Source organism: Pseudorca crassidens, chromosome X (assembly GCF_039906515.1).
Source record: "Pseudorca crassidens isolate mPseCra1 chromosome X, mPseCra1.hap1, whole genome shotgun sequence".
Lineage (NCBI taxonomy): Eukaryota > Metazoa > Chordata > Mammalia > Artiodactyla > Delphinidae > Pseudorca > Pseudorca crassidens.
In genome coordinates this window covers 10,438,666-10,450,639 of record NC_090317.1, presented here as the reverse complement: position 1 = coordinate 10,450,639, position 11,974 = coordinate 10,438,666, and the positions used below count along the sequence as shown (strand labels likewise).

Genomic DNA, 11,974 nt, shown 5'->3' with positions numbered 1-11,974 from the left:
GGCTGGGACCCAAAGCCCTGTGCTCAGTACTCAAAAAGAACTAAAATGTCACACCATCACGTGATGTATTTCCTGTGATATATAAAACGTTTAGGCCAGAAGTACTCATACGTGCTATCTATACCGTTCAGGTCTTCAGCATAGCTGGCTATAGAGCTAGACCACAGCAATGTTAATTTATGTTCTCTCTCTGTTTCCCTCTGTCTTTCCATCTCTTCCCATAAGAAAACATGCCTTAAGTCCACTTTATTGGCCTGTTTATAATTTTTCCTGCCTTCAAATTAACCATAATGCAATTGGTTCATTTTTCTCAACCAAATGATGGATTGATGATTTTGGTCATCTCTGAAAGAACCAAATAAAAATCAGTCAACCCCAGAAATGGATAATTAACTGTAACCAATCAAGCTGGCCGTGGATTATAGAGGACCTGAAGTTTTCTAAAAGTATTCAAATAGTTAAGATTGAATAGTAATATTTGCTTATCTGCAGTTATATCAGATTCCAACTGATTCATGGGAATGGGGAAGAATCAAAACATGTTGATCTTGGCACTGTCTGGCTCTTCTCCAAAGAGGCTGCCAGTGGAAAGGAATACAAATTGCAAAGATGTTCGAAAGGAAAACATCTCAACATAGATTTAGCAATTAAGTTTAACACAAACAGTATTCTAAAGCTCTGTGTCTCACCCTCAAATCTGGGTGTAAAGATCAATTTGGGTACTGCTTTATTTCTTCTGAAAAATAGTGGAAAGATAAACATATTTAACAAAGTGTTGCTTCAGAAATACCATTGTAGCAAACAATTTTATTAATACGTTCATAAAAATGGCATTTAATAAAGTCTCTCTAATACCTTGATGTTATTAAAAGCAAACAAAAGTCATTAAAACAGTTCCTTTCTGTGATTTACATTAGCTTTTATAGCATTACTTGATTTTTTGTCTTATAAACTAACCTAAATACTAATAATCAAACCAGGGTAAAAACAATACAATGTGTTTTCTTTACTTTATTTCAAAATAGTGATTATAAATACATTCTTAATATATTTTCTCCCCAGCTCTTTGGATGCGACAATAACAACAACAACAAAAAAAACTCACTGTGCTCATTTCAAACAATGTCAATGTACAAATCATGCAAAAGATATCATAGATTAATATTACTGCCATACATTTCCAGATGTGTTGTTATTTCTGCAATACCTGTTGACGTTATTCATGAGGCCATGCCCTGTATAATGTATGCATCCTTATGGCTTAAAGAAATTGTTTTTTAAAATCAACAAAAGAAAGCTGGTCTTGAAATGATTTTCTTATTAATATATTTATTCACTTTATCATTCAGAATGGAAAACTAAATATAGAATATAAATTGACTTATAGACTTGAATCACCATATTTTAATAGCTGCTTTCTCATAAAATTACACAAAGATTTCCTTTTAAAGAATGGAATCTTTATTGATTTCATAAAAAAATAATTTAAAACTTGATTTATATTCCATGGACATATTATCTCCACCTCTTCACTGATTTCAAAGGATCTAATTGCCCTTGCCACCATTCTAACAGAGTCCAAACACATGATACAATGCCAAGAAGCCCATGATGTGTCAGACCACATTAGAAATGAGCTCTTCTTGGATTTTCTAGATTTAAATCAAATTCCACTAAAAATGCTGTACCGACATATAGATCATTCCTCAGGGGTTAAACTAACTATCAAGGTTATAGTTGAAACCAACACAATGTAGATAACAGTATTTTAACTGCTCTTGTACTCAACTCAAAACTTATGCCTAACTACATTATCATAAAATGTACAAGTAGAACTAATGAGAGACAGATGTAAATTCATATATATTGTATAAGGTAGGCACAATGACTTCAGTTAAGGAAAATAGATCAGCCTTAACCAAGGATGTGTTACTGTCATTCACTTACAATTAGAACCTCCAAAGAACCACATACATTTAAATTACTTTTTCTTTCTTTCTTTTTTTTTTTCTGGAAAAGATGAACATTTATACCTTTCAGAAGAAGAGTATGAGATAGCCAATACGCTACAGCAAGCTTTGGGATTGAGGCAGGTACTCTTGCCATTGAAACCTCTTCAAAGCATCACCACACTGAATAAAAGTCATCATCCCAATGACCTATCATCCCCAGATCATGGATAGAGCTTTCCGGTTCCTCCCATAAGCACCTACTTAAGATTCCTCAATCCATACTTTATTGACAGAATAAACTAAAACTTTCTTTTCAGCTTTCCCATCTTTATCCTGTCAGTATGCATTAGGAGCCCTTTAGTCCATGGATGCGTGCAAGCATGGTAATGGCATATTAAAAGTTCTTATGAAATTGTAGATGCAAACAGGCTGTTGGGCACACATCCTCATGTCTTTTCTTTCAAGATCAGAAAGCAAGTATTTATTTATTTTTAATATTCATATAAAGTTTTCACATTGTCATGAAAATTAAAATTACACATTAAAGTTTTAAGAGCACCAGCACATACATATGGAGACAATTTATTTTGCTATTTAACAAAAATCTCCAAATTATCTATATGTATGCATGTATACCCAAACACACACACACACACCCCTCCAAGAATGCCAAGTTGTTTGTTTGTTTTTTATCTCGCAACAAACACATAAAGCCCTGGAATTAGTCATTAATAAAGGGACTGCTGTTACGACATTAACCATAATATCATTTTAGAAGCTGCACCAAAACACGTGCCACTTGAAATTCATGAAGAATGCCTACATTTACCTTCTTGGTCACCTTACTGATCAATACAGTAACTATAAAGACATGGAGCAGGAAAAATATACATATGCAGGCAGGCCAAGAAGGCAGTGTGTTTCAGGATGTTCCTTTGCTAATCAGGAGAACCTAAAAATATTAAAATATCTCCCATGATCAAGTGCTTCCCTCCTTTGACCAATTTTGACTTAGAAGTTAACAGCACAAGCAAACACAGTGGCATATCATTTGTACTTGCAGACTGTGAACTAATCTGAGACCAATGAAAGCATTTTACAGTGTGGCTTTGATAGCCACGATCACCATGATGTTTACTGTTCTACTTGATTATCTGATAGTAGTCAGAATGATGAAAGAACAGGATACTGATGCATACAAGATATAACTATTAACCTTACTCATTAATTTTTTAAATATTTGTAGTGAAAACTATTTGAATTCAGTTCATAGAATTCTGAAAAGCAAGACAAGTGATGGCAAATGACAACTGCCCCACACACAGTCCATAAAACAAAGGAACCTATTTTAAAATGCACAGTTGGTAACAAATCTGAAGATAATATGCTAAATTTTCAAGAATAGCACAGAACTATTTTTTTGTACTTTTGTTTTTTGTGTGTTTTTTTGTTTTGTTTTGTTTTTAAATGATACCTGATCACAATGTCCAGAATATTTCTGTACACATAAGCTTCAGTTTCAGTTTGGTATATTTTTGCTGTCTAAATGTATACTTATTGATAAATTCCCTGTGATCAGGAAAACAAGTCAGGCATATTAAATACAGATTAAGGAGTACATATTTTCCTATTTAGTATACAAAGTACTTCATAAATATGAATTATGTTACAAAAATAGCTTTGGGTGCGCTCACACGGTAAGCACTTTGCTAATTTTGGACAACCTTTAAGGATTGTGGGTATTTCACATAACTGAGAACAAACTCTAATATTAGTTGAATTTGAGCCATGTTTAATTCTGATAAACATCACGTATTTCTTCAGATCACCGCAAACGCTAGGTAACTCACGTTGATTTCTCTTTTCTCTTTTAGGTTTTATGTCTAGACAGGTAATGCTTAAAGTGTTCAAATTTATTTTATAGTTATATAATGCATGGTATATTTTAAACAAATATTTGCACAATTTAACATTATAAATCCAGCAGTTTCAAGATGCAGGCCATAAAGGTTACCGGTTTACAAATACTATCGAATGTTCTCTCTTGGCATGCTTTTTTTTTTTTTTTTTTAACTTTTCAGAGAATCTTTACACAGAGTTGTAACAATGCCACAAATCAAAAGGAATATTCCAGTTCCACCAACTGAATCTACGTGCAAGATGAAGGACCCAGCTGAGGTACAAACACTGGTACAGTTTTCTTGAGTTTGCTTTACAGAGCACAAAGAGACGAAGGTTTTGCATTGGGGTACAAAACAGATTTGCCTCTTGAGGTTAAATTCAGTGAATTATGTATCTAAAGCATCCCTTTGGCAATAGAGTTTGCAGTATCCCCACAGGACTCCACAGTATAGGTTTTATGTAGTAAAATCTATTAAGGGAATTCTCTTCTACGGGACACATCTTTGCAGCTACAGTTAATGAGACACCCTTGGAAACACCTGCCTCTATGCCTATTGATAATATAGTATTTGGAAGTTAGAAGTCAACAAAAGGCACTTTCATCATTAAATAAATGTCCTCTGTAGGAAGTAAGATTGCATGACCTAGATCTTGTTCAAAGCTGTCTGCTCCTCAAGGACCTGTAGGTAGTCGGGGGAACTCTGGAGTTTTGCCTTCAGTTCAAAATACTCGCTGCTCTTCCTTTGCTCCACAACTATTTTACTGTGGTTGCCGCCTATCAGTGACTTCTTGTTTTTTTTGTCTTGTTGTTTTTCAGGATAGCGGATCTCAAAACCACTGACGCCTATGCTATTGTACTCCTTTTTGCTTTCGAGAAAATTCTGAATAAACACATTGGAATCCCTGCTCGGGAATAATTCGTCCAGCTCATCGATGGTGCTCAGTCTCTTCCTGGTATCCACGTGCAATACATCTTTCTCCTTGTCGGGGACATTTCTCATCATGGCTTTCTGGCCTGGAGGATCAGAAAACATAAACCCGGTTTCGGATTCTTTCAAGCCACAGGTGTGGCTCTTGCTCATCTGCTCTATGGTTTGTGGAATGAAAGCTTCTGTGACCAGTCCGTCTTTTTTGTTGGTTTTGTGGTCGTGTTTTCTCAGCTGCAGCTGCATGGAGCCGCACTCGGGGTTCCCCAGGCCTTCGTGCTTCGCCGTGGGCTTCTTGTTTCGTCTCAGCACGAAAACAAGAAGGCAAAAAGCAACAAACACAGTTAAGATGAGGACCACTAAGATGCTGAGGATTAAAATTGACAGAGGCACTGGACCCCCAGGAGGACTGCGAATGGGCCCCAGCTGGGTGGTGAATGTAACGGCAGGTGCAGGGCTTGTGAAGGGTGCCGATGGCTTGTTTAAGAGCTTGGGACATAAGATTTCATTTTTGAGGGACTTCAGTTCGATGTTGGCAAACTGCACGGGTGTCTCACACTTCAGTTCTTTCATGACAATCCCGTCTTTCAGCTTCTCCAGCCACAGCTTTAATGCCACCAAGTCACAAGTGCAGTCCCATGGGTTGCCCTCCAAGTCGATCTGCGTGAGAGACTGCAGCTGATCCAGGACCCCGCTGACAGGCAGGTACATGAACTTGTTGTTCCTCAGGTTCAGTCTAGCAAGGGGTGCTCCTGAGAAAATGTACACGGGCAGGCTCTTTAAGAGATTATTATTTAAGTACAGGAGCTGCAAGTTTGGCATCGAGTCAAAGGTGCCCGCTAAGATTTCCTTAATCAAGTTGTATTCCAAATACAGATACTGCAGGTTATGAAGGCCTGAAAATATTTCGGGATAGAGTCTTTCGATCTGATTGCCGTTGAGATACAGCCTGCGTAAATTCGTGAGATTGCGGAATATGTCTCCCTTGATCACGGTAATCTGATTGCTGCCTAAATGAAGCAGATCGAGTCCTTCGAACTCGGTGAAGTCGGAGACGTCCACATCTTTGATGCTGTTGCCGTTAACGTGCAACTTCTTGGCATTTAAAGGTTTTGGTATCAGTTCAGACATGGACTGGATGTTTTTCTCTTGGCAGTTGACACTCAGTCCCAGATCTGAAGGATGGGTTTTGCAGAAGCAAGGTGCTGGGCAAGGTGTAAGAGGGGGCACCCTGGTTTGGTAAGAGACAATCTGGCTGAGATTGCGGTTGGAGAGGGCTTTGCCTGCCACGATTCCAGAGATCTTGGATGGATTTGTCGTTTTCGGTGGTTTGGTCACCAACCTGTGTAAGGACGTTTGGGTGGTGTGACCATTGGGAGTGGTGTAGCCATTTTCCAGCTGAGACGGAGGGAGGATTCGCACGTCAAAATCACTACCTGTGCCCATGGGGCATAATTCTTGTTTGTTGGTTTCTTTTAAAAGCCTTCCGTATAAGTCACTGGGCGTTTCGCAGATAGCTTCCCCTATGTAAATGTTATATGGCATATTCTCCAGCCAAGCTTTTAAAGGCAACAGATCACAGCTACAGTTCCAAGGGTTATCTTCCAGTTGCAATTCGACGACACGGCCTATGTGTTCCAGAACTCCGATATAGGGGAGCTTCTGGATTCTGTTCCCTCGTATATCCAGATGGGTCAAAGATGCGAATCGGAAAATATTATCAGGAAGGAAGGAAATCAGATTGTCATTAAGAATGAGAACTTTCAGTTTGTGGAGCTTATTGAAAGCTCCGCGTTCAATATACTTGATTAAATTGTAGTCAGCCTGGAGATACTCCAAGTTCTCAATGCCAAGGAAAGTGTCAGCTCGGAGAATCTTTAATTCATTGTTGTTCAAGTGCAACTGCTTTAATGCACTGAGCCCAAGGAAGGCTCCTCCCTCAATGTTCTGCAGTTTATTATTTCCCAGCTGCAGGGATACTGCATGTGAAAAATTCAAGAATGTATTTGGGTAGAGGATATTTAAAAAATTGTTTTGGAAATTGAGGTGATAAAAATTGGACCAAGGGGGTTTCAGCTGATTTGGCCTGTAGACTGAAACCTTCTCACAGTTGACATATAGCACATTCTCAACTGACACGCAGGAACACACATTGCAAATTTCCACCGATATGTCAGAATCTGCCTTTGTTGAAGAAATCAGGGCTGACAAAATCAGAAAGAGCCAAAGAAACATCTTCTTGCAATCAGCAAACAACTTTATGCTTCTGAATAAAGAGAAATAATCTAAAAAATAAAAAGAAAACATTTTTTTCAATGATCATTACTTGAAGAAGAATTTGTGCTTAAATCATACCATAGCGAACACACGGCTATAATAATTAGCTTTGTGTTCTTAAGGCACCCCAAACTCCAAGTATTCTCACTCGGTCAAACAAGAACTACCAAAAATACCATACATTTTATTTCCGTGCCTGTAGTTTATACAAATCTTACATGTGCAGAACACACAACAAACAACAGGGAAAAAAAGGTTGCTGATTATGCTTAAACCTGAACAATCTGAAAATAGTTTTTTTTTACTTGGACCACCAAATTTCACCCTTGAATCCAGACCTTAAGCTTCCTATTGGCGACTCAAATGACTGATCGCAGAACATCAACTACAGCACCACAAAGGAATTTCAATTTGTAAATGTCTACTCTCTAGGCTTCAGCTTGGTAAGAAGCCAGGCAGAGAAGACATTAGGGCCCTGGGTTCCATGAAGGATGGTGATGGGAGGACTGGGTGGCTGTAGAGGGGACAGTCAAAAGATCAAGATGGAAGAAACCCTAGAAAGATACTTGTCTGAGCTTCAGCCAGAGGTGAGCACATTGCCATGAATCAGTTCACTCCTGTACACTGCTCTACACTGTAAAAAAAAAAAAAAAAAACAGAAACAGAAAAAAACACAGATGACCCTGCGAGGTTCTAGAAAAATAACCAAGTAGAAGACGGCCAAATTTGAGTTTCAGGTAAATAAACGGTATCTAGCTTCCTGTCAGTCATTTCCCAAGCAGGGGGGAAAAATGCCTTTTGTCTTTGGGTCCCCGAAAGCAGGAGAGAAACCTGCTTGCCCCTGCACTGCCTAGCTGATGTCCAGACAGCCTTCCCACCCCCAAAACCTGGCTCTCCTGCTTCCCTGGCCCTCTCCCATTCCTCTGTGTGCCATTTTGAACCCAGGTCCGACTGAGCTTGGCTCAGATGCCGATCTCCTTCACTTGGACCACAGACCGCCACTGCTGATGAAGAGGAGTCCACACGCTACAATCCCCGGCTGGCTTTATCTGCAGCACCAGATACATTTAGCACAGCCAATGTTTGCCCTAAAATCATCAGTTCCCAAACACCCCTCTCCCAATATGACCACCCCCTGTCCCTGTCTACAACTAAATCAAGAATCACTTAGTGGAGTTTCATGCTTAGCAAATTAACCCGTGGCTGCCAATTCCTTCCATACTGCATGCATATACAAATATATGCGATGCTTCATGGAAAAGATTAAAAGGAACAGCAAGCACTGTGCGTTTTACTGATGCAGTTTTAGCCGTGTGAGTGTTTTCCATCTGGAATGGGAAGCTGGCCGCAATTTCAATATGGTTACCACCAAATATTAATTAAATAAATAAATCACTCAGGAACACACAATGAGGGAATGATACAAGGAGAGAAGTGTCACTCAGAAACTCCTTTGTTTATTTTGCCCACGAGGAATCAGCTAGTGGTAAAACCGAACATGCCTCAAGGTAGACAATTCGTTAGCCACGACCCACGAAGATTTGCATTTTGAGTAGTTTGGTTCGGAATACAGCCGGCACTGCCGAGATGCTCCTTGGCTGTCATATAGACGTGCATTTCCCCAATTCACAGTGATAGCTTGATTGGCAGTGCAGAAAGAAGTCATAATTTTAAAGTATGACATCATCCAAACTAACTTTCATTGTAAAATCAAAATTTCACATGCTCTTTGGCCTTCCTACAGATCTGGTTTTCAACAGCTACTCTGGTTCATTAGAGTCTTTTCTTGTTACTACCCCCGCCCTCCTCCCTCCCCCCGCCCCGCGCAAAGAAATTCAAAAGCAACCAAACCAAACCAAACACCTGAATACCTGAATTCAGTACAAAACACAAGAACAAGGAGCATCAACAGATCCGAAATTGCATAAGGAGCTGCCCTCCTCCTCCTCATTTCTACTTTAAGTAGCAAGGGGGGAAAACAGCGCAAGGACGAGCTAGAAGTTCCCAAATGCAGCTCGCATGAAACAGAAGCCGCAGGCAGCTGGAGGATCAAGCAAGGGAGAGGGGGAGTCGATCCGCCAAGGAGAGAAGGGAAGAGGGACTGAAAGGACAAGAGACCTAGGAGAAGTGGAGAGAGGAAGAAAAAGAGCAAGGAGAAGGGAGCCCCCCAAAAGGGAAAGGGGCAATGAATGAAGCGAAAGAAACCTCATATTCACATGGTACCACTAAAACATGTACATTTTAAAATCGGGAGAGGGGGGAAGGCAAAAAGAAAAAAAGCAAACCCACAAAGTATGAGTTGAGTACCAAAAGCCATCTCTCGGGGTGACCAGGGCGGCCCGTCTCCCTATCCACCTCTCGGTCTCTCGCTCTCTGTGCCGCGCAGGACGCCCGGCTCCCACGGCCGGCCAGGACTGCACAAACCTGGCCTTACCACAAATCCGGCATCCACCCGAGCGCCGCGCCTGGCGCTCCGCTTCCACACGGAGGGACCCGGCCTGCAGGGGCCGACGACCGGGGAGGGTGGGCCGAGGTGGCTTCACCGGAGCCGGCATGGAAAACCTACGCCCTCCCGCCTAGGGCGCGCGTGGGGGGCTTCGCGGAGAGACGCGGTCCCCGCCGCCCCCTGTGCGCTACCTCGGGCCGGCAGCGACGCGGCTGGAGGGGTCGCCGGCGATGGCGCGTACCGCAATGTTTTGCCGCATCTCGGTGCCCGGAGCCGGCACGCAGCCCCCTCCCGGGTCCCGGGCCCGAGCGGCAGTCTCGTGAGCCGGGCAGCGGAGGCGGGGGGACCGCTCGGGATGTCGCGGGGGCCTTCAGCCCCGCTGCTCACACATTTCTCCGCGCGCTCCAGTCCCACAAGGGGCAGCTGCTGGAGTTTCCGTCGGTCTCTAATAGACCCGGGCGTGCGGTGGTTGAGGTGGAAGAGGTGGTCGGCTCAGGCCACGAGGGTGATGGCCACTGGGGCGTCACTAGCCCGCTTGTCACAGGCAGAGTGACCCCGCGGCTCCGTGGCCGAGAGCGGCGGCCCAGGCTCCCCCTTGCGCGCCCACCCCTACCCTTCCCCCAACGCCGGCCAGCCACATAATGCTGCTGTCACTAAGCCAGAAATCAGCTCAACATTCGGGCATCTTGCAAAGTCGCGCTGCCAGCGCTTGCCCGGCTTTGCAGGGCTTTATGAGTTACCCACCGGCCTCTCTCGTATTCCCTGTCTTGCCGGGTGCCAGCAGTCTCCGACCAGCTCGCGGGCCACTGCCTGGAGCCCCAGATCTACGTTCGCCTAGAGTGCCTGCGAGGGGGACGCAGAAAACAAAGCCCAGCCCAGCGCAGCGGCCCCGACAGCCCTCATCACCCTAGACAGGACACTTTCCCTGTCGCCCCGGCCGCCAGGGGGGCAGCGATGCTAAGGACACCAGATTCTTTTGGTCCTCAGGGACTTGCGACCGCGCCGTGGGCAGCCAAGCACGGCGCGCGGGAGGCGGGCGGTAGCCACTACAGCCGCTTTGGCCACTCAGCTCGCCCCAAACCAACACGACCCAAACTAAAAATAATAAGCTACCTGCCCCCTCCACGCGCACGCGCCCGCACAACACACTCACACACACACACGCGCGCTGCCGGGCTGAGCTGGTGGAAGAGGCCGCGCGTGTCGGTGCAGCTCCCGCAGCCCCCGCTGGAAATTCACCCACCTACGGACCCCGGCGGCTCTCGCAGGGCCCTCCGCGCCGCGATCCGCGCTGCAGTTTCCACAACGGTCTATATGTGATTCGACCTCGAGCTCCTCCGCGCCCGCTTGCCCGTCAAACCCAAAGAGCAGCCCTCGCAGGCGAGCAGGCGGGCAGCGGCGCGCGCGCGCGCGCCCCCGGCCAGACACCGCGCGCGCGCACCCAGCCCCTCGCACACGGGCTGCACCTTTACATACAAGCGCTGATTCCCCGCCCCCGCCCCCGCCTCCCCCCCCCACGGGCACACACGCAAACCTACCTCCCGACACTAATGCACCTCGACCCCAGCACATTCCCGAGGCCTCCCCCAGTTCCCCATCCAGACACCCCCACTTGATTCCTCTTCTGCCCACACATCGGGAAAGACAGCGCACTTTCCCCCCGGCATCCCCCCTCCTTTTGCCTAAAACACCCCCTAGGGAGGAGCGACCCCTTTCCTCCCGCGTAGAGACCCCAGCCCCCTAACGCGGGCGCGCCAGCCTCCATCCCCCCGCCACATACACGCACAGTCGAGTCCTTTCTCCTCCCCCAGTCCCCTAAGAACCAAGGCAGGCGCACACACACACACACACACACACACACACACACACACACACACACACACACACACACACCCGGGGCGTTCCTTTGAGAGAGCAACCAAGAACCCCGGCAAAGCCAAAGAAACGGCGGAGAGCCTGGGGGAAGGGGGGTCGAGGGAGGTAGATAGGGGCGTCGAGTCTACGCGGAATTGAATAATTCCAGGATCGAGGGGGGTGAGTCAACAACAATGACATTCAAGGCAACAATCGCACTCGGGCTTTGTATCACGGGTACGGTACCTTTGGCTAATTGTCACCCCCGCAGAACAGAGGGCTCCGGGAATACTTCTTCGGTAAAGGGCGATCCTGGATGGAGCCTTCTTGGGACCAGTTTCCTGGGAGCCAGTAGTGTTCGCACTACTCCTACCTGTCTGCGCGTAAGGGGCTGGGGGCTTTAAGGCAAAAGTGTGAAGCTTTAGCCCAAAGTGGGACTATTTAGTGGGTTTAGGAGACGGGTTCATTCTCTGCACCTCAGGACTCTGCGAGCCTTCGGTGTGGAACGGGTTAAGCGTGGTTGATTAAGGGGCCGGGGGTGGAGAGAGGGGACAGGGATATAGGAAAGAAAGGTGTGGGACTGAGAGAGATGCCGCACTTGCGACCAAAAGAAGAAA

At 45.0% G+C, this 11,974-nt stretch overlaps 1 protein-coding gene across 3 annotated transcripts; it reads right to left on the bottom strand.

The window, feature by feature from the left end:
* Positions 1-996: 996 nt before the first annotated feature.
* Positions 997-11,974, bottom strand: SLITRK4 (SLIT and NTRK like family member 4). Of its 3 annotated transcripts, none has more exons than XM_067722427.1 (2): positions 11,604-11,974; positions 997-7,065 (listed from the first exon to the last, which is right to left on the bottom strand). In XM_067722427.1, exon 2 carries the CDS (start codon positions 7,013-7,015, stop codon positions 4,499-4,501), a length of 2,517 nt encoding a protein of 838 aa, XP_067578528.1. In that variant the 5' UTR covers positions 7,016-7,065; positions 11,604-11,974; the 3' UTR covers positions 997-4,498. The 3 variants fall into 3 exon arrangements, with proteins under 3 accessions (XP_067578528.1, XP_067578527.1, XP_067578529.1); XM_067722426.1 differs by lacking the exon at positions 11,604-11,974 and adding an exon at positions 10,747-10,911; XM_067722428.1 differs by lacking the exon at positions 11,604-11,974 and adding an exon at positions 10,248-10,617.